Source organism: Scomber scombrus, chromosome 1 (genome assembly GCF_963691925.1).
Source record: "Scomber scombrus chromosome 1, fScoSco1.1, whole genome shotgun sequence".
In the NCBI taxonomy this organism is placed as follows: domain Eukaryota; kingdom Metazoa; phylum Chordata; class Actinopteri; order Scombriformes; family Scombridae; genus Scomber; species Scomber scombrus.
In genome coordinates this window covers 33,533,754-33,560,769 of record NC_084970.1, presented here as the reverse complement: position 1 = coordinate 33,560,769, position 27,016 = coordinate 33,533,754, and the positions used below count along the sequence as shown (strand labels likewise).

Genomic DNA, 27,016 nt, shown 5'->3' with positions numbered 1-27,016 from the left:
GTGACGGTGCTGACATGTTTTATGAGCATGTGACCTGAACAGGAAGTCAAAGTCAAAATCTGCTGTTGTCTTTTCCTCTGGACAAAGAAATATATAAAAATGACTTCCTGACTTTTTGAAAATAACAAATACTGGTGCAAACAAATTGAAATATTCAAAGTGCTTTATTGACAGGACATTATTAATGCTGTTGTCCATTATTTCTTTAAATATTAAATGAAATGTTAGTATATAAAACTGTCAAAATGATGAAAAACAACCATCATAATTTACCAGAACCAAGATTGACATCTTCAGATTGCTTTTTATGTTCAAACAAAAGTCCAAAACCTATTATTAATATAACATTTAATTTACAAAGATATAAAACAGAGGCTAAACCGGAAGCTTGAAACAGAAGTGGTTGATTAATAAATTACTTAATTATAATTTCAATTATCAAAACAGTTGCAGATTAACTTTCTGTGATCAATGGGAGAGGAAAGAAGAAAAAACAGTTTTCAGTTTTTGGACTTTTTCTCTAATCTTTGATTTTTGCTGAAATATTGGATCATTTGAACATTTATTGAAATAAAACCATGATGTGAGAAGTTTAGAGGGAAACATCACTATTTGGTGGAGCTGTTAACAACTCATAGACTTCTGAAGTGTGAGCCTGACTACACACTTTTAGCTTCTTTAACAATGTGTTATATTTTAAAAGCTTGTTATATTTTCCATTGTGTCAAATATTCACCTGAAAAGTAACTAAAGCTGTCAAATAAATGTATTGGAGTAGAAAGTACAATATTTCCCTCTGAATACTCAAATACAAGTACCTCAACATTACAGTACTTATATAAATACACTTATTTACTTTTCAGCTCTGCATTCAACCAATTAGTAATTGGACACCAAATACCCTTCAATACTCCCTTTTTTAAAAATGTTTTATTTATCACACATTATATAAGACAATGAAATGTTTCTCCACTGTGCAAATTATACAAGAAGATCAGATTATTTATAAATCTATTATTAATAAAAGAAGGTAAGGTGTCTTTATTGATCTCTGCAGGGAGAAATTCAAAAACTGACACAACAGTAGCTGCATAATGCTAAAAGTGATAAAAACAAAATAAAATATACAATGAACAATCTCTGTGTAAAACAATTTGAAATTATAATAAATCTGCAATATACATAAATTTCTGATACTATATAAAAGCGTGCAAGATATATTTAAATATGTAGAAATATAATACATATTTAGGCTCTGATGATGTTTAGTCAGATTCACAATCACAGCAGGTGCCCCTTGCAGGTGATTTTCCATCTCCGGTTCGATATCTGTAAGAGTAATAAACCTGTTCCAGAGGTAAACCCAATAACTCACTCACATGTAGTACAGAGCCAAAGTTCATCTTTCACATATGAGAATCGACGGAGCGAGCGTGGATACAAGACACGTGAGGGGAATAACATTTCAGATTACTTTCATTCGGAAAGAAAAAAATAACTGCAGTCACTGTGAACTAGATATCATGTTACTGTATGTGTGCTGGTATGTTCAGAGTTACGGTTACAGTTAGCAGCGGATTGGATGACAGAAGTTCAACAAGTGCAGCAGCAGCGCTTCAGCGAGGCATGACTGTGGAAGTTTTACTGAATACACACAAACATCTACAAACTACAAGGATAGTAGGCAAAAAAATACATTTAACCCTCCTGTTGTCCTCGAGTCGAAGAAGGAAGGATGGAAGGGAGGAAGAAGGATGGAAAGGAGGAAGAAGGAAGGAAAGGAGGAAGGAAGGGAGGGAGGGAGGAAGGAAGGAAGGAAGGAAGGAAGGAAGGAAGGAAGGAAGGAAGGAAGGAAGGAAGGAAGGAAAGGAGGAAGGAAGGGAGGGAGAAAGGAAGGAAGGAAGGAAGGAAGGAAGGAAGAAGGAAGCAAAGGAAGGAGGGAAGGAAGGAAAGGAGGGCGGAAGGGAGGAAGAAAAGGAAGGAAGGAAGGAAGGAAGGAAGGAAGGAAGGAAGGAAAGAAGGAAGGAAAGAAGGAAGGAAGGAAGGAAGGAAGGGAGGGAGGGAGGGAGGAAGGAAGAAGGAAGGAAAGGAGGATGGAAGGGAGGGAGGGAGGGAGGAATGAAGGATGGAAGGGAGGAAGGAAGAAGGAAGGAAAGGAAGGAAAGGAAGGATGGAAGGAAGGAAGGAAGGAAAGAAGGAACAGTCAAAACAGACGGGTCAATTTGACCCGGGAGGACGACACGAAGGTTAAATAAAACTACTGGAACACATTAAATGAACAAAAACAAAAACATGCCAATTATTGTATAATCTTGATTTGCAATGATCTTCATTGATACAGTGACACATTTATATATGACACATTTCACCACTTAAAAGGACTAAAGATGTGTTTCTTTGTGCAAGTTTCACAGTGTTTCATAAATAATTCTCCTTTTTTTTATACCTTATTGCGTCAAAGTAACCCAGATTTCTATACCGACTCATCAGTTTATTAGATACACTGAGATAAAACTAAAATAGTACACATGCAGAGATGTTGCTTTATTTACTTGTCATTCATGGCCATGTTGGAGGCTGTTTCTTATATTTTGATCATCCTATTTATATGAATTAGAGCAGACTAAATATAAGAAACACTGCACACACTTTAACCCTTATGTGCATAGTGGTCACTACAGTGGACGGCTATTTAAAAGCTGTTTTCTTATATATGCATGATGATGGAGTTTGATGGCATAGTTGCACTTCAGCCCCCACAGTTAACACTAGTGCGTCATCTGCAGTAACTTTTTGTAAATCAGTTGATTTATGTTATTATGATGTCATGTAATGTAATTTGATGAAAAACTAAATTAAGCTCAAATGTTTTTTTCATGCCTCAAGAGAAATAGAAACACTTGACGGACTGAGGTTATTATGATTAATGCATGAAAGGGTTAAACTTCCCTGTGTTCTTGACAGTCAACATCAAGTCTGCATATTTATTTGTTAAAATTGAATTAAATAGTCCAAACTTGTCAAATCCATCTGCACTTACACTGCGTTACTAAGCAGCGATGACACACACCTTTGACCAAAATATATGCAGACATGATGTTCACTGTAATAGAACAGAAGAACATAGCGTGGCACAGTGGGGAGGGGTTATTTTGGGTTTCCCCTGGTTCCAGAAATAAGAATCCCATTTATTTTCCCCATAGCTAATGTTACATGACTTTCGTTTTGAGCACTTCCAAAGGAGCTTTAGATAGGCATGAAACTCCCCCGGTTAAATCATCAGCACACAAGATGAACAACTCTGTTAGAAAAGGTACAAGACTGTGCAAGAAATAGAAACACTCTGATTCATACCCATGAGGGCTATATAAATAAATCATCTTCTTCTGCTTCTTCTTCTTCTTATTCTTCTTCTTCTTCTTCTTCTTCTTCTTCTTCTTCTTCGTCTTCTTCTTCTTCTTCTTCTTCTTCTTCTTCTTTGTCTTCTTCTTCTTTTTCTTCTTCTTCTTCTTCTTCTTCTTCTTCTTCTTCCTTTTCTTCTTCTTCTTCTTCTTCTTCTTCTTCTTCTTCTTCTTCTTCTTCTTCTTCTTCTTCTTCTTCCTTTTCTTCTTCTTCTTCTTTTACTTCTTCTTCTTCTTCTTCTTCTTCTTCTTCTTCTTCTTCTTCTTCTTCTTCTTCTTCTTCTTCATGACCCTTCTCAGAAATGAGGTTGAAATGATTGAAGCTGGTGGTCATAATATAAACTTGTAGGACTGTTACATTATCTGGGAAAGTTTCTGTGTAAAGTAATATTGAGGAGACAAGAAAAAACATTGAAATGGGTAAAGACACTTACACAACCAGCAGCCCCTCACAGCTCTGTACAATGCCTTTATTGTCACTGCACATCCTGGAACAGAAGATACGACTAAAAACAAAAATATATATGTTAAAAGACAGTTTAATGAAAAATGCTCCATTGAAAATAAATAAATACAGAAATAGAGAGAGACAGATACAATTATATAAAAAACATCCTTTCCATTCATAATAATGCACTTGCAATATACGTGTACACACAACATTAACTCAGTTCATTATTTACGCACAATATCAGAACTATTAGATAAATTAATATTTAAATTAAATTAACAAAATGATTTAAATACATTTCATATTTTACATTCAGAAAGTCATGATGATGATGGAAAAATGAGATTGTAGAGGAGTATGTTGACCCTCCTTCCTCTCTTGTGTTTCACTTGTGTCACACCAGGACAAGTGTGTGTGTGTGTGTGTGTGTGTGTTTGTGTGTGTGTGTGTGTGTGTGTGTGCGTGCGTGTGTGTGTGTGTGTGTGTGTTTCTGCAGCTGCTTTGAGCCTGTCAACCTGACAGTCACTTTCCAGTGATGTCACTGCGAGCGTTAACCCACGATGCATTTCTCTCTGGCTGGGACTCTGCTGACAAGCTCAGCAGTGAGCTGGGAAGGAGATCTGAAACATGAGGAGTGCTAATGAGCGTGTTGGCCGGGACATCCCAAAATCTTCACGTTTTATTGGGTGAAGATTTCATGTACATAGCAGAGAGCAATATGAGCCTTCCCTTTTATCCTTCAGACTTTTAAGCATATCACCACTTCATTACATTTTAATTATGAAAACCTCATTTCAAATCAGCAATAATCAACATTTTTGATAATAAAAAATGTATCTAATGACAGTGTGTAATCTGTGTTTGGCTCCTAGTGATGAATATAGAGGATTATCAGCGACTATCAGCCTTATGGAGCTTTATAGTGAGTTTCAGCTCATTGTTTAGCTGTCCGGCTGCAACTTTACTGTTCTGGTTCACTCTCAGAGCTCTCATGGCGTCATTTTCAGACCTGCTGGTACCTGCTCAGACACAGTTAGCTGTAGACTAGCTGGTGAATATAGTGGAGCATTTAGCTGCTAAACAGCCAGATATTTCCCTCAGGAGTTGGTAAGTGGAGTGTAAAAAAAGAGCTAAAAGAGAGTGAATAATGGACTTTATATTCAGCAGGTGGACAGAAACACGACTCCTAATGAATGATAATGTTGATCAGCAACTAAAGAGTTCAATATATTACTTAAAAGCTGACGATATTTCAGTGTTGTCTTCACTGCTTGTTTCTGCTGAAAACAAGTGGACAAAAATATAATTTAAAGTATTGTTGTACCTTTATCCTTATAGCTTAGTAGTTGAGGTATTTTTCCTACAGCTGGGGAGATCCATTTGTTTCTATTCATTTCTGTACGTCATGAAAATCAATGAGCTTTAGTTGTGTAATGGAATATAATGAACATAAAAGTGAATTCTTGTCAAAGTTGCACATTAAAACATAATGCATGTTGTGATGGATAAACACTCTCTTGGTTTTACATTGTTTTTTAAAATATTTTAAGTGTTCAGTTTCACTTGGCCAGAACAATAATGCATTTTTTTTATTACTTATATGTATTATTCAATAGTGGAAAGTGCAGACAGACAGGAAACAGAGGTAAAGAGAGGGGTATGACATGCAAACAGAAATGAATCTTGAATGTGGTATGCATCCACCAGGCATCCTCCATCCATGGCCGTAGCTACCATTGAGGACACCGAGGTCATGTCCTCGGTATTTTTTTCTTGAAGTTTCGTTTTGTTGTGAAGTGAAAATAGCCGACGAGACAATTATCCTTGCATCAACGGACCGTCATGTGACACGTACTTGCAGATACCGCTGCCATGTCAAAACGAAAGTAGTCGGCTATAACCAGCGGTGGAGTGAGGCCTTGAAATCCGGTAATTTTTTCACTGGCCCCGGTGTCCCAACTGGTGTCCAATTTAAATGGTTTCCTTACCGAACAGCTCCAGCTGTGTTGTGCTTCCGTCAGCAGATTCGTCACAAATTCACAAATATACAGTCAGCATATTACTGGAGATGTTTAAGTAGCAGTTATATAGTGCTCACTTCCAGAAAAAATATTCGCTGGAGTAGATGTTGAACTGCGACTTGAAAATCGCCAGAAATATGTTGTCTACATTTGTGAATTGGACATGACCCGATTTTGCAAACGGTTCATTCATTGGATGAGCCCTTTTCTCCCTTTCCCAGCAGGCCGTGCTCCATTCCACATTTTAAGAACAAACAAAGAAAATAATATACAATTTTTAAATATACAACCATGGAAGTTGTAGAATACTGAAATAGGAGTTGATTTAATTTGCAAAATTGGAAGTGATAAGAAAGAACTGGAACACAAGACCATGACTGAGAAATGCACAGCAAAAAAGCGTTTTAAATACATCATGGATTATTTTAACCTTATGTATAATTTGTAGTTTTCTTTTTGACCTCGGTATTTGAAAAATCCTGGCTACGGCCTTGCCTCCATCATGCAACTTAATGTGAATTCAATTTAATGAATTCAGACTTTGTGGTTGCTGTGAAAATACACAACTCAGTTAACTTTCAGGAGTCTTCAGACAGATTTTCATACCAATGGATGCTGGAAACAGGAAATAAAATACACATTTAAACCTCTAAAAACAACAGCGTGTTTTGCAGAATGGTTAGCTGAGAAGTGTGTTTTATGTAAAGTATATATTACTTATATATATATATATTTTTTTTTAAAGAGTAGTGGTGTCATCCTTCAAGAGCTGTAAGTACTAATAAACACAATACTGTAAGTTAACATCTGTTATTTGCTGCAGAAATCTCACATTTTCTTCACTTCCTTGTTTTAGAGCCTTTCAGTGCTGAAACATTGCTGGTTAACAACATTAATATCAACTTGTAGCTCTTAAATGGTGTGAGGGTGGGGGTTGGGGGTGCAGCTGTTGTAGCAGGATTATCAGTGCGACCAGAGTCGACCCCTCACAGCCCCCACACACCCCAACCCCATTACACAACACTGGTGGAGAGTGAAACTTACTGTTTGTTTTTTGGGTTGTTTTTCTCAGTCTAAACTACTCCCTTGGTTCATTCGTGTATGTCAGTGTTTAAAATCTGTGTTATGCACGTTGGGTTTCCTGAGGTCTACACCGTCCTTAGTCGGTCTTTACTGCTTATAATCTGACTTTAACTGGAGATCAGAGGAGTGTTTTCCTTTAATCATCATCAATTTTGGCCGTTGTGTTTCAAAGAATAAAAACAGAGCATGACTTCATCTAGAAATCCAAAGAGCAACAACATTACGCTGGTTTATTAACATGTCACCCGTCATACCTTCCTGACGTGGTCTGAACACTTGAGCCTCAGTTTGATTTCTTTGTGCATGTTTGGTGACATCAGGAGCGTTTTTGGAGTCCGTCCAGCCGGCTGGACGTCAGCAGTCATGTGCACTTTGACGATCACTATGTGCCCTTCTCAAACCTTCAGTACAGGCGAACAGGAGAGGTGTAACTGGATCAATTCAGGTCAGACTTCTCTGGTCAGCTGTATATATACATAATATGACAAAATGTTTTAAATGAATGTGTGTGGTTAGTCACGAAAATGTTGATACTGAGAAGAAGTAAAATATTTGTTGGCGACGTATTCCTTTTTTCCCCACCAAAACATCTGATCTTACAGTACAGCATCTGTTTTGCAAACTGCAGCATTATTAATCTTTTTTATGCTTATCTTTAGGCACTAGCAGCACATATCTACGGTTAGGGGAAGATCATGGTCTTTGTATAATAAAGACAAAAGTGTATTAGCATAATAAAGTGTGTAGGATTTAGTGGCATCTAGCTTTGAGGTTGCAGATTGCAACCAGCTGAATACCCCTTATCTCCTTCCAGTTGTGTAGGAGAACCTAACCAGGCTGGAAAATACACAAAAGGCCTTCTCTGGAGCCAATGTTTGGTTTGTCCATTCTGGGCTTCTGTAGAAACATGACGGTGCAACATGGCGGCCTCGGTGGAAGAGGACCCACACTCTATGTAGATATAAAGAGTTTATTCTAAGGTAACGAAAACACAGCAATTCTTATTTTCAGGTGATTAAACACTAATTAACTCATACTTATAAGTATTATATTACATTTCTGCCAAGTCTATTCTGTTAGATGCCACAAAATTCTACATACTTCACCTTTAAGTGATACCATAATCTTTTATTAGTCTTAACTTAAAGTGCTTTTGTTGCCTAACGTTGAATTGCATTTGGAGCAATAAGAAGCAGCCAAATACATAAACAGGAAGTAACTGTAGCAGCTGTGACATAACAGTTTTAGGGGTCAAAAGATAAAATAAAATGCCAATTCTTTGTGAAATCCTTTTGTATTTCTGGTGATATACGTCTAACATTAATGGCATAAAGTTTTGGTAACCGAGGTGTGTTTTTTCTGTGAGATTGAAAAGTGTTTACAGATCAGATGTTAGCATGCTAATATTAGCTTTGCTGGTTGGTTCACGTAGCTAGCTTAGCAACCGCGTCACCTGGCAGTTAGTCGCTGCAAATATTTAGTAACAACAACTAATCTCTACTTAACAACGGCTTTATGTGATGCTTTAATCTGCACCTAAATATTTATGAACTTACAAACAGGACTTTATTGCTCTGTCTGATATTCAAAGTGCTTTACATAAAACATAAAATGCATCAAGACAGGATGTAAAAGCAACACTAATAAAACATTTAAATATGATTAAAAGTGTTGAATTGGAAGTAAAATTAAGCTAAAATAGAATAAGACAAGATAAAAACAGGAGAATAAAAAGTTAAAATCTAGTGTAAGATATTAACCCTAAAATTTGGAATTAATAAAAAGCAGCCGCAAACAGAAAAGTCTTCAGCTGTGATTTAAAACAAGTGAAAGTTGGAGCAGATCTGCAGTTTTCTGGGAGTTTGTTCCTGATATGCGGAGAATAAAAAAACTGAACTCTGCTTCTCCAGGTTTAGCAGAAAGCAGACCTGCCTCAGACCACCTGATAGACCTGGATGGTATTTTACCGCCTAAACTATTCAATGCTTTGTAAACCAACAGGAGTATTTTAAAGTCTATTCTTTGACAGACAGGAAGCCGATGCATATTTTAGAAATATATTTCACTATTGTCAATAAACCAAACCAAAACATCTGTATTGCCGAGCCATTCTTGACATCACAGCGTGTTGTAGTCTCAGCTCCGCCTGATCTCCTCTTGGCAGCTCGCTCAGTCTCGGGGAAGAATCGGATACAATCGGTGGTGACCAGGCTTACATGTGTGCTATAAACTGTTCCCCAGATTTTGTGGGTTCAAGGCTTTAGTATCACTTTCCCGTCTGCCCGTGCCAACACGCCGCGCCATGTAATTAGCCAACCAGCCAGCGAGTCTGGAGTCTGAGCAGGCTGTGAAACACCAATATGAGGGGAAGAGCAGATTTACTGGTTTACAGATTTACTATCCTTCTTTACACATCTGGCTAAGCACTTGATTGATACTGGACACTCTCTGAAATTAAAGAAGAAACTGTAATGTGGTCGGTCTGAGCGCTCCCAAATCTTGCTTTTTAAACATCTGCTCATTCAGGATAAATATTGCCGTGACACCTGTGGCAGGAGTTTGTTGAGACAGCAAGAGAGAAGACAACATGAATTTAATATTTAAGAACCACACACCTGACACCCTGCACGCATCCTTAAAATATCTGAGACCTTAATCCTGCATTAGGGGTTTTTACGGCCACTCGAGAGCAACAGAAACAAGTTGTGAACACCACACTGACATATGATCACCGTTTAAGTTGATATGTTAGCAAACAGTTGTTTATTTCCACATCCAGCAGTCACGGAGCAACATTATCATTCATTAGGAGTCGTGTTTCTGTCCACCTGCTGAATGTAAAGTCCAATATTCACTCTCTTTTAGCTCCAGTATGTTCACCAGCTAGTCTACAGCTAACTTTGTCTGTTTGGTGCTGAGCAGGTAGTGTACAGTGGCTTTTTTCCTTTACGTTTTTCCTCTGAAAATGACGCCATGAGAGCACTGAGAGTGAACCAGTACAGTATATTTGCAGCTGGACAGCAAAACAATGATCTGAAACTCACTATGAAGCCCCGTAAAGCTGTAGAGTCACTGATAATTATCTATAGAATTTATAAATATAACACATTACTCACTTTTAGCTTAATAAGGCATTATTCTAATAAATACTTGATTGATAGAGCGACTTTAATTCATTAATTGGTCTCAAATATAAATCAGTGATCCATGAGATCAAAGCTTCAAAACATTTTGTCTGATTTATTTTATATTAAATGTACTCAAACATGTTCTGAGCCATTTAAATTATTAAATCACACAATATTTTGTTTCGTAATATGGAAGGATGGAAGGGAGGAAGGAAGAAGGAAGGAATGGAAGGAGGGAGGAAGGATGGATGGAAGGGAGGAAGGAAGGAAGGAGGGAAGGAAGGATGGAAGGGAGGAAAGAAAGAGAAGGAGGGAGGACAGACGGAAGGAAGGAAGGAAGGAAAGAAGGAACAGTCAAAACAGACGGGGTCAATTTGACTCGGAAGGACGACACAAAGGTTAAACGCTAACATAATTTTTACTGAATGCGGTCCTGTTGTCTTATAAATAAATTAACACACATTTTTTTCCAAATGAAATATTTATTGAAAATGCAAATGTACATTTGTATGATACAAATCCTCTTTAAGTCGACTATCCAGGTGGGTCTGTGTGATTTGGACAAACACATTAAGAACTCAGAGACGCTGCTGAGTCCTCTGAAGTTAAAGCTGATGTGCTCTCCTGACTTTTACTTCACTCTCACTCTTCTCTGTAAATCAGGAATAAAACCAAATCAAAGTTTTGGATCCAGTTTGGTTTGTTTGTTCTTCTTCTCTTCTCTTAGTGTCTGTGCTCTATCAAACTCCAATAAATAAATAAAGTGCTCCACATACAGCTGGATTCAAATCACGTAATACAGCTCACTAGTATTGATTATATTAAGTATATTTAACATCACTGAATATACAGTTTATTGTCGTCTTTCTACAAGTGGAATATCTAAGAATTTGATATTGCAAATCATTTAAAAGTTATGAAATTGACTTATTTACAAAAACAAGACACAAATGGATGATGATGATGATGATGAGGATGATGATGGACTAGAACCAGGTGTTTTCTGAACACAATCACACCTCAGGGCTCGTTTCCTGATTTTATGCATCACAACCATTACTTAAAAAACCTTTTAAAAAATACCTTTTTAAAAATTTGTGTTGCTTTTTAGCCAACGTAGCTCACAGGAGAGCTCTGGAAATAACAGCAGAGACATGAGGTCTTACTCATAAAAACCAAAGATCAATTTACTCTTTCATTCAGTGAACCATTTCTCTTCTCTGCAGGCTGGCAGGGAGGCGGCAAAGCAGCAGGATTATACAGTAAAAACACTTAAAATCATCAGTGCTCCCATCACAGAAGTGTTTTTGAAGGTGTTTATGTATCATTTCAACATCAATTAATTATAAGCATATTAGAGAGAGACAATAGAATAACTGACTAAAATAATATCAAAGTGTTTTTAATGTATTGTTTGGGTTAGTTTTTTTTATTTTTATTAAAAGGAAGGAAAAAAGGTCAAGAAGTGAAGTGTAATGTCAGTTGGACAACAAGCAAAACATCAACATTTTATGGCTGCTTGGTTTTAGTATGAGATTTTGCACAATGATCATCAGTTTTTTTAATCACATAAGATAAACTGCATGATCTTAATTGTTTTGATTGTGTCTTAAAATGCTAAAATAAATCCTAGCAGGCCCCCACTGCTACATATGTTTGTTTTATAGGGTTAGGGTTAATACCTGTATCAGCACTTTAAACACCAGATGCTAAATGTGTGGGTGGACATTTTTATGCTGCATGTTTTACTGGTTTTTTTTTTTTAATTATAGGTTATAAATGATCTCCACCATTGTCTCACAATAGGCTTATTTTAAAATACAATACAAAAATTATGTTATATTGATGTTAAAATGATACACTGAACAACTTGTGATACTATTACAACTATTTTTAAGTAATTTGGATCTTGGAGCCTCACAGATTTCTTCCAATAAATCACTTACTTCACCTGAAGGTAAATATCCGTCCTCCCAGCCCAGGGAAAATCAGAGGTCAAAGGTCAGTGAGAATAAATGGCCTGCTCAGCTGTTCTGCAGTACCACCTCCCTGCCAGCAGAGGCGCCAACACAACTTACTGTACGATAATTAACGGCCAGCGGAGCCCGTTACACATTCTGCATCAGTTCTGCCAATCACAGCTCAGTAACCCACTCTCCCAACATCCTGTAGCAACATGGCGGAGGCTTCTTCTTCTTATATTCAGTGTCTTGTGGTTTTAGAGGATGTAGATTTGAACACTGTCTGTCTGTGTGTGTGTGTGTGTGTGTGTGTGTGTGTGTCTAGGACCACTGGCAGGAGCAGTCGGTGGGCTCCTGGATGGTGTAGCTGACCCAGGTGGCGTTGCCGCTGCAGTAGAGCTGCACGGAGCGCCGCTGCAGCCCCGTCTCCCTGCAGCACTTGCAGAAGCGAGCGTACGTGTTGATGTTGTAGTTGTAGATGCTGGCGGACGGACACTTCCCGTCACATGACACGATGTTCACCTGCAGGGCGGAGACAATCAGTGCAGAAGGTGGCGGTGGGGTGGAGTGAAAAAAGCACCACAACAAGATTGAAGTAGAAGTTATTCCATATTAAATGTCCCTGCTTTTTACTGTTCTTAATCTGGTGTATGTTGAATGTTTGCTGCTCCACTACATACTGTTTTTATCTCATATATATTTTCTACATAAGCCAACACAGTCATCACAGGTGGATGCCAGCTGTTCTCTTTCTCATCATCAACACGCATCAATGATACATATTTCCTGCTCTCCTTCAGTCTGTTTGACTCCTTCAGTGTGTTATGAGCATCGCGTGTAAAGCTCATTGGTGCAGCTGTGCAGCTTGTTGCACTTCAACCTACTACGGATTCATTATAAAGCTGACTTCCTTTAGACTTTTTACGTTTTGAGAAAATCATATAGAGTCATTTAATACTGCACAATCATACTGGCCGAAGCATTAAAGTATGACAGAAAACAATTGAACGATGATATGATCTCCTCATGATATAACAGAACTAGGGACAACTGGCAGAAAACAGACTGATGGATCAACCAATGAAAAATATATTAATTGAATTGAATTTTAATTCAATTTAACTCTTCGATTTGTTTCTAATTAAATATTTAAATGACCTGAAATAGTGAACACAACAGCAAATCACAACGGACACAAACACATATTAAACGTACCGGCCTGTTGCTGCGGCAGTCATTCTTCCTGATGGTCATCCTCACTGTCACCTTCTGACACGACTTCCCGTCTTCTTTACCTGTTTATAATAAACAAACCAAATCAGCTTTACATTACATATCCAGAGCAAAAACATCTGCTGCAAGACGCAAGAAAAAACCAGAAAGGAGAGGAGAGAAAAAACTCAGGCTGCTGATCATGCACAAGCTGACAAACAGGCATAGTGGATGGATGAGTTAGAAGGAAGAGAAGGAAATAAAAGTCCAGAAATAAAGTAGGAAATAAATCAAATAGAAAATAACTTTATTGTTAGAAAGCAGCAAAGGAGGAAGTTTGCAGGCAGCAACAACAAATGAAGCTTCTTCCAAATAAGACAAAACAAATAAAAAAATTTGGTCTCAAACAAATCTGTTTTAAAATTTTAGCATTTGAAAGTTAATAGATGATTAAACCCTTGTGCAATCTGGAATTTAACACAAACTGAAAATAAAACATGCAACGTAAAGCTGTTATGTTTGGCATTTTACACAAAGATCAGTTTTCTTGTCACAGATCAGTTTAGTGTATAATATCCTCTCTGGCTCTTGATTATTCTTGTGAAGTCTGAAACCCTCATGATGCCATGATGATGGGACTGGAGACTCAAACTTTATACCATAAGTCCTGCATCACAAACTGGAGTTGTGAAGGATTAAGATGTGGCGTTTCCAGACAGGCGGAGTCCAGCAAAGAGACGTCAAGTTCTCAAATTATGGGAAATGAAGGCTCCAGGTTTTAGAGCTTGATCCGTACGAGGCACCGAGGGTTATCTGCTACTTCAATTTTGACCGTTCTTATTTTTAAGATCATGCTTAAGATCAGACACGGACAAAGTGGCAGCCCCATTTTTAAATGTGCCAGTTGTTTAAGGACATCTGTTGCAGAGGTTTTGTGTTATTTCTGCTTAGTGTGAGATGTGTAGTAGGCTTCATGTTTTATATTAACTCCAAAAACAGTATAGTGAGATAGTATAGTATGTAGTACTGTGGATAATTAGTATGTAGTATGGATTTGGGACACAATGCATCAGTTTTCCAAATGCAAAAAGTCGTCCCTTACAGACAAAACCCTCAGTGGAAGAAGAAATCCATATACAATATATATGAGATAGTATTCTTCAATATAAATGGCATATCACAGTCATTTTATTTCATCATTAGATTTATGTAAAATCTAATTAATCCCGTCCACAATATCTTTCCTAAACATAGCAACACAGGAATCTCTTGGACAGTAACACTATAGGTTTATTGTTATGTTATGTTATGTAATGTTATGTTATGTTATGTTATGTTATGTTATGTTATGTTATGTTATGTCATCAGTTTAGCAGTAATTATAATGCTAAACTTTATCAAACAATGTTACAAAGTGCTTTTTGTGGTTGAACCAGGACTGAACTGCAGAATGACTCTAAATACTACATTTCCCATCAGCCTCAGTGCTGCTAAAGCTAACGCACCACTCACAAGATTGACTCAGAGTTGCAGCTTTTCCACTGAAATTGGGGACAAAACATTGTTTTATGGCTGCTGAATTAATCCAAACTTGACAGAAAATCTGAAAGTGAACTAATTTAAAACGCTGAATGTTTTATCAGGTTTCTACTAAGTCTGATCTTTAGGTTCAACTTGTCCGTAATGCTGCACGTAACAGTGTTTTAAGCTCTGTGATTGGATGTTTCTTAGGGAAACATTTGACAGTTTACATCTCTTGTTAAGTTTTCATGTCTACAGATGTGTAGCCTTAACCTTTTATTCTGAAAAAAACATATTTTCTAACACAGTGCTCATCTTTTGTACTGATGATTCAACCAGGAGAGTTTCTTTTCATTCAGGAACTCTGGATGCCAAACATAACGCCTCCCACTAAATAAATGTGCTGACTGATGATTCATTGATGGTAAAATGCCTCACATAGCAGCCTCAGTTCCAGCTGTGGTGCAGCAGCATGCAGATCGTCTCCCGTCACCAACCCACATCAGCATCTACTGACACATGCAGACGTCTAAGCCCGACTACTGGACTACTACCAACAGCACATTGTTGGCAATCAACAATGCACTGCCCAGACAGTGCTAAATGGGGAAAAGGTTTATCATGTACATCCTGATCCACAGGGAGGGGCGGGGAGTACATACTTGTTGCTGTCCTCTCAAGTGTGACATCATTCTTTGGCCTACATAAAGGATTGTCCCCGCCTCATTTCAAGGTGTAAAATTATTTTAACAGCTTTAACCCTCGTGTCGTCCTCCCGGGTCAAATTGACCCCGTCTGTTTTGACTGTTCCTTCTTTCCTTCCTTCCTTCCTTCCGTCTGTCCCTCCCTCCTTCTCTCTTTCTTAACTTCCTCTCTCTTTCCTCCCATCCTTCTTTCCTTCCTCCATCCCCCTTTCTTCCTTCCTTCTATCCTTCCTTCCTCCCTCCCTCCTTCTTTCCTTCCCTCCTTCCTTTCTTCCTCCCTTCCTTTCCTTCCTCCTTTCCTTCTTTCTTAACCTCCATTCCCCTTTCTTCCTTCCTTCTGTCCTTCCTTCCTCCTTCCCTCCTTCGTTCCTACCCTCTTTCCTTCCTTCCTTCTTTTCCTCCCTCCATCCTTCTCTCTTTCTTTCCTTCCTCTCTCTTTCCTCCCTTCCTTCTTTCCTTCCTCCATCCCCCTTTCTTCCTTCCTTCTATGCTTCCTTCCTCCCTCCCTCCTTCCTTCCTTCCTTCTTTCCTTCCTTCCTTCCTTCCTTCCTTCCTTCCTTCCTTCCTTCCTTCCTTCTTTCCTTCCTTCTTCTTCCCTCCCTTCCTTCCTCCCCCCTCCTTTCCTTCCTCTCTCTTTCCTCCCTTCCTTATTTCCTTCCTTCCTCCCTCCCTCCTTATTTCCTTCCTTCCCTCCTTTCCTTCCTCCCTCTTTTCCTACCTCCCTTCCTTCCTTTCTTCCTTCCTCCTTCCTTCTTCCTTCCTCCCTCCTTTCCTTTCCTTCCTCCCTTCCTTCCTTGACTGTAGGACAACAGGAGGGTTAAATCCCATTGTTTTGACTTCTTCTTAACCTACAAAAAAAACCCCACAAGCCAGAATATAATGGCTTTATGAAGCGAGGACAGAGCACCATCAGCACCATAATTCTTATAAATGTGATGTGATTTTTTTAGCCTTTTTTGTACATTATTTCTACAGGTTTGATTTCTCAGTTAGAGCCTGAAATGAGACAACAGTTGAGAGGACTGCCCTGCTGACGGGACGAGGTTGCAGTCAGACTTTGGGGATTCCTGTGTGTTTTATACAATGTAATATTTTGGAGGGAGTACATTGTTGAATATCAACAATAGCACTGACAAGCTTTGTTGTTTTTGGTACCTCTTTCACAGTTTGTGTTAACTGTGGGAGTCAAGGGGCTAACGGGGAAAGGGAACAGAGAGAATCCAGTACCTGGTGGGATTGGTACATGATGGTAAGCTGCAGCACATGAACCACAAAGCCACTTGCATGTCTTCAGATGCTTTTCAGTGACAGCTACTGCTATCATTTGGCACTTTGAAAAGGTTATCCATTGCCTTTTTCTTCACTGAAAAGCACACTGACAGATATCACTAATCTGAATAAACAGAAGACAAAATGTAACAGAAAACAACAGACGCGAGCCAATTCAGATAACGTAGATAGATTTTGGACTGGAACGGACAAACTGAAGGGCAAACATGTTGGAGACATGTTGGAGCGGCAGGTGAAGGCGCTCTTCAGTGTCAGCTGCAGCCTACGGCGCTACGCTAACTACAACAACTGCTGCTACGCTCAGATCAGATACTCACACGTCTTGCAGCATCCGTCCATGTAACTTACGACAGTTCCACCGATCTGAGTGAACACGAACGTCAAAATGTTAAAAGAAAAGAAATTCAACTGGATTATTTATTCATAATTAAACAACAGATTGAAGTTTGAGACAATTGTTCTTCTCACGTACCTTCTTCTGCTATCCATACATTTTGGAGATTTATTAAGATTATACAGTTTGTGTGCATAAGAGCAATAAAAGGAGTGATGGGTAAGTTCAGGAGAGTTTTGAAAAGATTAAATACAATTACATATTTAACCTTCCTGTTGTCCTCGAGTCAAGGAGGGAAGGGAGGAAGAAGGAAGGAAGGGAGGGAGGAAGGAAGGAAGGAAAGGAGGGAGGAAGGAAGGAGGGAAGGAGGAAGGAAGGGAGGGAGGAAGAAGGAAGGAAAGGAGGGAGGAAGGAAGGAAGAGAGGAAGGAAGAAGGAAGGAAAGGAGGGAGGGAGGAAGAAGGAAGGAAAGGAGGGAGGAAGGAAGGAAGGAAGGCAGGAGGAAGGAAAGGTGGGAGGAAGAAGGAAGGAAAGGTGGGAGGAAGGAAGGAAAAGAGGAAGGAAGAAGGAAGGAAAGGAGGGAGGAAGGAAGGAAGGGAGGGAGGAAGAAGGAAGGAAAGGAGGAAGAAGGAAGGAAAGGAGGGAGGAAGGAAGTAAGAGAGGAAGGAAGAATGAAGGAAAAGAGAGAGGAGGGAAGGAGGGAAGGAAGGGTGGGAGGGAGGGAGGAGGGAAGGAAGGAAAGGAGGGAGGAAGGAAAGAAGGAAGGGAGGGAGGAAGAAGGAAGGAAGGAAAGGAGGAAGAAGGAAGGAAAGGTGGGAGGAAGGAAGGAAGAAGGAAGGAAAGGAGGGAGGAAGGAAAGAAGGAAGGGAGGGAGGAAGAAGGAAGGAAAGGAGGAAGAAGGAAGGAAAGGAGGGAGGAAGGAAGGAAGAGAGGAAGGAAGAATGAAGGAAAAGAGAGAGGAAGGAAGGAGGGAGGAAGGGAGGGAGGAAGAAGGAAGGAAAGGAGGGAGGAAGGAAGGAAGAGAGGAAGGAAGAATGTAGGAAAAGAGAGAGGAAGGAAGGAGGGAAGGAAGGGAGGGAGGAAGGGAGGGAGGAAGGAAGGAAAGAAAGAGAGAAGGAGGGAGGGAGGAAGGACATACGGAAAGAAGGAAGGGAGGAGGGAGGGAGGATAGAAGGGAGGGAGGAAAGGAAAGGAAGGGAGGAAGGAAAGGAAGGTCAGTTGCTTGACATCTCCACAAAATCTGGTCCTAAGGGATTTACATATGTTCCTATTTTATTTAGTGTCTATGATGATTGTTTCGTAATATGTATCACAGTATTTATCATGAAGTAAAGAAATGAAAATTGATAAATATATATAAACAAATACAACATTTGGGAAGTAAAATGGGAAGAAAAGGTAAATAAGAAAATACATGAATGGAAATGAATGAGAGAAGCAACATTTTTTTCTTTACACTGCAACCATGTAAAATTCCTTTATGTGAAATATTTAATAGATTTTCAGAGTTTGGCCAAATACATTTTTTAAAGGCTGAGATTCTTTGTTTGAAGTCCCTGATTGCTGTTATTGTGTGCAAATGCTCAATATCTTTACATTTACTATGAGCTTTTAATTGGTTATGAAACAGTCTCATGATGCCTCTTTATGATCTACATAAGTCATAGTTATACTTCTACATAGCTAATGCCTGCCAGCGGGTCGGACCAGAGGAGCCAGTGTTAACAATACATGCAGAACCTTTGTTTCACCCGCTCCCAAATCAAAAACACATGTTGGCATCTTTGTGACAAAAGGCGGTGATATTCATAGGAAATGCAGTCTTCATTCTGGGAAACCACAACCACTTTTGTCCACAGAGGCCATTAAAAATCAACACAAACTGAAAGTTCCTTGTAGTGACTAAGTCCTGACTAATTTACAAGTCTGGAGTGTTTAAGACTTAACCTTTAAACACAGTTTTTAGACCATTATGGAACAACTTTAGTGCAAAGAAAGTTTGTTTTACTATCATTATATGTTAAAATATGTCAACTATTTCTGCTCTTTTCTTCTAATGGAAAGTGTATTTTTCAAAACTAGTGGTTTTGGGGATATGAAGTTTCCATCCATTCATAAAGATAATGTTGATCTTTTAAATATAAATGTATTTGTATGTCCTATAATTATTATAAGAGTGAAGGTATCATACATCATAAATATAAGCCTCACTGTTCATTCATCTAATGTTTCTTCTGCCCAAATATGTATAAAATCAGTTAAATTATGGAAGAAAATAACAATTTTAAAAGTTGCTTGATGAGATCTTAACAAGTAAATCATTAAGTTGTGGGACACTGATCCCATTTGGACCCTGCTGTGTAAGTGCCTTGGTATGTGTGTGTGTGTGTGTGTGTGTGTGTGTGTGTGTGTGTGTGTGTGTGTGTGTGTATGTGTGTGTGTGTGTTTGTTTATTCACGCTGACCTTCATACACTCCGTTTCGTTGAAAGGCGGGCAGCTGAAGGAGTAAGAGATGAGTGTCGGTCCAGACAGAGTGTCCGTGCAGTCGAACTTCATGCAGTTTGACACCCAGGACTTCCCCGGCTGAAACATCAACATCAGGGCTGTTAGAAGGGTTAGACGGGAACTCTGATCGCTGCTCTGACTCAGGTTGAGTGACCAACAAGAAGTGAAACCACACAGTCTGAGATTGTGTTTACTTTAACGGCAACGCATCATTTAGAAACTCAAATTGACAAATGTGAGAATTTTAGATTCAAGAATGATTCGTCCATCTGTTTTGAACTGCGATGAAGCAACGTGATTAAAACGTGTATCAGCTGGAGTGAGTTGAATTATCATCATTTGACAGTTTAGCTAAGCATGATCAATTATTCATATAAAATAAGATTTAATAAATATGATAAGATGATAAATATTATACTGGATTAAATAATACCATGCACTGGATATACGACTTCTGAATAAGATCATTTTCACAACAGTTTTCATGAATGTGAAAGTTTATTCTTGGCCTTACAAACAGTAATTTGACCCCAAAAAAGTTAAACTTGAAGTCTACTTAGTTCTTAGTAATAATAATAATAATAATAATAATGCATTATATTTAAAGGCGCCTTTCAAAGCACTCAAGGACACCTTACAAGGCACAAAAACACGACAACAGTACATCAAACAATATAAATCAGGTTACATTTAGTGCAAAGATAAAGAAATAAATATGAATGTGACTATAAAGTGCATCAGTACAATAAATAAACAAGAACGTGATTGCATAGTTAGTGTGAGACAGAGTATGCAGCTCTGAATAGGTGCGTTTTCAGGCCGGATTTAAAGGTGGAAACAGAGTCCGAAGTGCAAATGTCTGGTGGGAGAGAGTTCCAAAGGCGGGGGGGCAGATCGGCTGAAGGCTCTTGACCCCCAGGTGGTAGTTAAGTTGGCAGATGGGGCAAAGAGCTGGTTGGCAGTACTAAGCAATTTTTTTTTTTTAGAGCTTTCAACCACACCTACTGGTCTTCTTAAGTAGATGGAGATGAATCTGTTGTAAAAACTTATCATGTACAAGTGATCACAACTGATGAAGACCATGAGATGTGGTTGAGTGCTCCAGAAAAAAACAGAAAGGTAACCTGGAGTTTTTTTGTCAAACAAATTTCTGTAATGGCTTTAAGACGTCTTCAGTACCAGACTAACTTTGGAAGGTAGTTTTACTGAAGATACGGGTTATATGAGTTTTTAAATAGTTCAATTAATAATATATATATATATATATATATGTTGTATAAAATGTATAATTTGTCATCCAGATGTGAAACTCTGACCAGAACGACTCGTCCTACCTTATAGAGAGCTGTCGTCCCATTCTCATGTCCGTACAGGCAGGAAATATTCTTACAAACACCGCAACATGTCGACTGGTCTTTGGGAGGGATGTAGATCTGATTCTGAATCACACAAACATTAAAGATTAGATTTGTAAAAAAAAAAAAAAAAGAAAGAAACATTATAGGCAATAAAATCAGGAGAGAAAGTGACCAAACAGGACAATAAGATAAAACTGTAAACACAGATGAGATGTTTAAGTGTGTTTTGTTGTGTTACACCTCAAACTGTCGTGGATGCAAACGTGCATTTAGTGTATTTATGTGAACCAAGGTACAACATTACATAATATGGGTGTGTCCAACATATTTTTGGTCATTTTGGTGCATTAGTTTGATGAGGAGGATCATATTTCAGTAGGTGTGGACATTACTAAACTATTAATACAGATCACAAAATAAATGTGGTGCATGCTGGTACCAAAAACACAACATTGGAAAGCCTCGGGTTAATTTTCTACTTAATTTCGTTCTAGTTTATTTCAAGATTCTGTGAAAATCAATTTGCAAGGACTTGAAACTTCAATGAATCATGCACATCCCTCTGGCTGAATGGTACAATCTTTGTTACTTGAGCAGTTAGAGATTCGGCTGCTGTGGTTCTTTTCTAAATTCAGATTGTTATTGAACAAGAAAAAGGAAGAGGGAGGAATAGAGAAGAAGAGGATGCAGAAAAAGACAAAATTGGCTTTGATCTGTTTGTCGGGGGTTGTACTGGTGTGTGAGTTGTGATCTTACTGGTTGGCATTGGGCGGAGCAGTTGGTGCTGCTGGTGCGCAGCAGGTGGAAGCCGCTGGATGGGTCGAAGCTGCGGCTGCACTGCCTGCTGTGACACAAGCCGTCGTCACCGTGCTCCACCAGAGTCTGACCTGGACGTAACACCCCTCGCTCGCCGTACACACACACCGCCTCCCGCACTGAACACACACACACAGTATATACACATTTCTGCAATTTGCCATATCATTTTTTCTTATGACATAAAACATAGTTCAGTTTCGTTGCATGTTTGCTGTTTCAATTTAGTAAATGGAGCTTGTGCAATAGTTGTGGAGCTGCTCTGAATCCCTTGATGGAGTTTTTCTCCAGCTGGGATTTGAACCAGCAACCCTCCTGACAGCAGCACTCACCACACTTGTATCTTTTGCAGGCGCACTGGTTCTGTGGGTCGGACAGGAAGGCTCGGTCTAGCTGGGCGGCTTCTCCCTGCACAACACCAAGAGAACAGAGCCAGCGTTACAGAAACGGAGAAAACAGGAAATACATATAAATAATACAGATATACACACATACAGAAAGTACATGTAAATATGCAGAGAGACTAAATGTAATTTAGTTGCATTCAAAACACAGTTTTTGCACATAGAGTTAGTTTAAAGTTGCATTATGTTGCAAGATTAAAGCTTCATTGCCATTTTTAAATTATTTGTGTGTATTTAAAGGTTTTAGAAATGCCGAAAGAAATGTAAAACCTTCTCAGCTGAAACATGATGTCCTCCTATTAGTGTGCAAACATGAAAACCACCCAAAACTGTTTTCTCTGACAGAATATACACACTAAACACACACAGAGAGTTCCTCAATATGTCGTAAGTATTATACATCACAAAATAAAATACATCATTGCTGTAGGTGTCCGAACCAACAGACTGAATGTTAAAAGTCAGAACGTACCAAGTCACATTTAGGGGAGGCAATTTTGTCACAGGAACACTCTGAAAACAGAAAACATGAATCATTATCTCCACATTTCAAACCACAAATGTTTCTGTATTATCAGAACAAAAAACAGTCAGATTGTATCTATTTGAAATGTATCTGATCTCATTCATTTAAAAACTAAAACATACTTTTCAAGATGCAACAAAAAGAGATAATCTGATAATTTGTTCATTTTGCATTAAGTTACATGCAACTTTCCATTATCTAGGAATACTGTGATTTTTATACATTGTAATATTTAATGTCTGCTGTTGACACTGTGTACAGAGTGTTCTTTTCCATCCACTAAAAATACATTTTAATGAGTCTGGTCACATGGGTGTTAAAGTAAAGTGAGGTGAAGTGACCTGTCCAATCCTATCCCATCCTATCTTATCCTATCCTATCCTATCTGATCCTATCTGATCCTATCCTATCCTATCCTATCCTATCCTATCTTATCCTATCCTATCCCATCTTATCCTATCCTATCCTATCCCATCCTATCCTATCCTATCCCATCCTATCTGATCCTATCCTATCCCATCCTATCTTATCCTATTCTATCCTATCCTATCCTATCCTATCCTATCCTATCTGATCCTATCCTATCCCATCCCATCCTATCTGATCCTATCCTATCCTATCCTATCCTATCCCATCCTATCTGATCCTATCCTATCCTATCCTATCCCATCCTATCCTATCCTATCTGATCCTATCTTATCCTATCCCATCCCATCCTATCCTATCCTATCCCATCCTATCCGTTTTACGAGTCGTACCGCATGTTTGGTTGGGACAGCAGCGACCCGGTCTGGACACGGACATCACCGACATCCCAACAGGACAACTGAGCTGAGGACACCTGTAGGGCTCACACACTGCGCACACACACACAGATTTTTATTGAAAACAAATTGAGTACCTCAAATATTTTAAAACATTTTCCCTGTAACAATCAGACCAAACAAAGAAATAACAAATCAGATTTTAAATCCAGTCCACCCTTTACATGTCCTCCATTAAAGTCATAAATATATTAGACAAGCAAAAATACAAAAAAGGTGAAAAAAGAAGAAAGAAAAGATTGGTAACATATTTATATACTAATACATGGACAGCTGTAAATGTAGAAATATAAAAATGAAGGAATGTTTTTTTTTTAAGTGTAATGACAAGGAGAAAAAGATCTACAAAGAGGGAGAAATTGATTTCTCAATGAGTTGTTAGAATGGTTTAAAATATAAATACACTGCTCAAAAAAATAAAGGGAACACTAAAATAACACATCCTAGATCTGAATGAATGAAATATTTTTATTAAATACTTTGTTCTTTACATAGTTGAATGTGCTGACAACAAAATCACACAAAAAATATCAATGGAAATCAAATTCATTAACCCATGGAGGTCTGGATTTGGAGTCACACTCAAAATTAAAGTGGAAAAACACACTACAGGCTGATCCAACTTTGATCTAATGTCCTTAAAACAAGTCAAAATGAGGCTCAGTAGTGTGTGTGGCCTCCCTACAATGCCTGGGCATGCTCCTGATGAGGTTGCGGATGGTCTCCTGAGGGATCTCCTCCCAGACTAAAGCATCCGCCAACTCCTGGACAGTCTGTGGTGCAACGTGGCGTTGGTGGATGGAGCGAGACATGATGTCCCAGATGTGCTCAATTGGATTCAGGTCTGGGGAACGGGCGGGCCAGTCCATAGCATCAATGCCTTCGTCTTGCAGGAACTGCAGACACACTCCAGCCACATGAGGTCTAGCATTGTCTTGCATTAGGAGGAACCCAGGGCCAACCGCACCAGCATATGGTCTCACAAGGGGTCTGAGGATCTCATCTCGGTACCTAATGGCAGTCAGGCTACCTCTGGAGAGCACATGGAGGGCTATGCGGCCCCCCAAAGAAATGCCACCCCACACCATTACTGACCCACCGCCAAACCGGTCATGCTGGAGGATGTTGCAGGCAGCAGAACGTTCTCCACGGCGTCTCCAGACTATGTCACGTCTGTCACATGTGCTCAGTGTGAACCTGCTTTCATCTGTGAAGAGCACAGGGCGCCAGTGGCGAATTTGCCAATCTTGGTGTTCTCTGGTAAATGCCAAACGTCCTTCACGGTGTTGGGCTGTAAGCACAACCCCCACCTGTGGACGTCGGGCCCTCATACCACCCTCATGGAGGCTGTTTCTGACCGTTTGAGCAGACACATGCACATTTGTGGCCTGCTGGAGGTCATTTTGCAGGGCTCTGGCAGTGCTCCTCCTGTTCCTCCTTGCACAAAGGTGGAGGTAGCGGTCCTGCTGCTGGGTTGTTGCCCTCCTACGGCCTCCTCCACATCTCCTGATGTACTGGCCTGTCTCCTGGTAGCGCCTCCATGCTCTGGACACTACGCTGACAGACACAGCAAACCTTCTTGCCACAGCTCGTATTGATGTGCCATCCTGGATGAGCGGCACTATCTGAGCCACTTGTGTGGGTTGTAGACTCCGTCTCATGCTACCACTAGAGTGAAAGCACCGCCAGCATTCAAAAGTGACCAAAACATCAGCCAGAAAGCATAGGAACTGAGAAGTGGTCTGTGGTCACCACCTGCAGAACCACTCCTTTATTGGGGATGTCTTGCTAATTGCCTATAATTTCCACCTGTTGTCTATTCCAGTTGCACAACAGCATGTGAAATTGATTGTCAATCAGTGTTGCTTCCTAAGTGGACAGTTTGATTTCACAGAAGTGTGATTTACTTGGAGTTACATTGTGTTGTTTAAGTGTTCCCTTTATTTTTTTGAGCAGTGTATAAATGCTGTGTGTGTGTGTGTGTGTGTGTGTGTGTGTGTGTGTGTGTGTGTGTGTGTGTGTGTGTGTGTGTGTGTGTGTGTGTGTGTGTGTGTGTGTGTGTGTGTGTGTGTGTGTGTGCACTGACCACACTGGTAGGTGGGGCAGCAGCGGTCCGTTGTGTTACTGTCCACCGTCAGCACCTCACCGTCCTGGCAGAGAGGAGGCGTCTCCGTACAGGAAGAACACACTGCAGGAAACACACACTTCATTCATCACACTGATGACCTTAAGTTGACCTGCTGATGATTCACTGACTTCAATATTTGCAGAAGTTAGACGTTAATTTTGGTTTCAAACTGACTGCACATGTGGGCCAAACAGCAGCTGCCGTCGGCTCTGGTGGCAATTAGAGTCTGGTCCTCTCTGCAGGTGGGAACGTCCGACTCACAGAGATCAGGATCACATTCTAAAACACACACACACACACACACACACACACACACACACACACACACACACACACACACACACACACACACACACAGAATCAGAAACATTCAAGGAATAGTTCATATTTTGAGAAATACACTTATTCGCATCCTTGATGAGAATATCAAAACAACACTCATGTCAGTCAATTAAATATGAAGCTGGAGCCAAGTTATTCATTTTGCTTTTATATCATCTAAAAAAATGAGGTGTACAAATTAAATTAAAAGTTGTGGTATTATAGAGAGTAATGTGCATGAGTAGTTTTTGGCCAGGAGCAGTGGTTCCTGGTCTCTTGTTGCCGGGCAACCGCTGGAGATTTCAAGTAGTCACTGCTCACTGAGGAATTGATGCTCATGTCATTGACTGTAGTATTTAGTCACAAGAAAAGTTACTAATACTGCTTTTAAAAGTGGGCTTAGTGGATTGTATTTCATCTTTGTACGGATCCCCGAAACAACACACCTCCACCAATACAGCCTCTTGTTTTGTTTTTAATACAGGGAGTAAAGTCATCAGAGAGTTCATACATCAGAGAGTGTATTGATTAGGCAGAAACTCACCACACACGTAATCTGGACAGCAGGAGTCCTGTCTGTAGTATGACACCGGCTTCTCCCCGTATTTACACTCAGGAGGGAGAAGGTCACACAGGGTCTGGTTACACACTGCAGGGTCACAAAGCCACAAATCACATCATCTCACTGTCACTTTTTAACATTTGCATCGTAAATGAGCCTCAGATTTAAACTATAAGGTTCATTGATGTGACAGTAACACTGAATCAGTTACTCACCGCAGACTTTGTGCGGGCAGCAGCTGGTGTCGTCGGCCAGGCTGATGATCACTTCCCCTGCTCGACGGCACACAGGGTCCAACATGTTGGAACAGTTGTACTCCACGGGAGCGATGGTGTCGTTGTCGCAGCGGTACATGCAGCATGCATCTTTTGAGGCCTTCCACACCTCGCCGTTTGCACGAGGGATGCCAGAGCTGTCAGTGCAGGCTGAAAATAAAACACATGCACACACAAAACCATGATATCTA

At 39.6% G+C, this 27,016-nt stretch overlaps 2 protein-coding genes across 2 annotated transcripts in view; one reads left to right on the top strand and one right to left on the bottom strand.

Moving 5' to 3' along the window:
• The window catches only part of LOC133982893 (V-type proton ATPase subunit d 1), a 155,235-nt gene that overhangs the window by 114,491 nt on the left and 13,728 nt on the right, over positions 1-27,016 (top strand). The window lies entirely within an intron of this gene.
• The window catches only part of otog (otogelin), a 70,993-nt gene continuing 56,343 nt past the window's right edge, over positions 12,367-27,016 (bottom strand). The window contains exons 45-57 of the mRNA XM_062434736.1: positions 26,766-26,975; positions 26,533-26,637; positions 25,842-25,946; positions 25,626-25,727; positions 23,474-23,572; positions 22,662-22,702; positions 22,118-22,193; positions 21,726-21,904; positions 20,946-21,050; positions 19,570-19,689; positions 17,090-17,135; positions 13,261-13,340; positions 12,367-12,567 (exon numbers count right to left, since the gene is read on the bottom strand). Coding sequence (XP_062290720.1) covers positions 12,367-12,567; positions 13,261-13,340; positions 17,090-17,135; positions 19,570-19,689; positions 20,946-21,050; positions 21,726-21,904; positions 22,118-22,193; positions 22,662-22,702; positions 23,474-23,572; positions 25,626-25,727; positions 25,842-25,946; positions 26,533-26,637; positions 26,766-26,975 — 1,469 coding nt within the window. The remainder of the gene's footprint in view (positions 12,568-13,260; positions 13,341-17,089; positions 17,136-19,569; positions 19,690-20,945; positions 21,051-21,725; positions 21,905-22,117; positions 22,194-22,661; positions 22,703-23,473; positions 23,573-25,625; positions 25,728-25,841; positions 25,947-26,532; positions 26,638-26,765; positions 26,976-27,016) is intronic.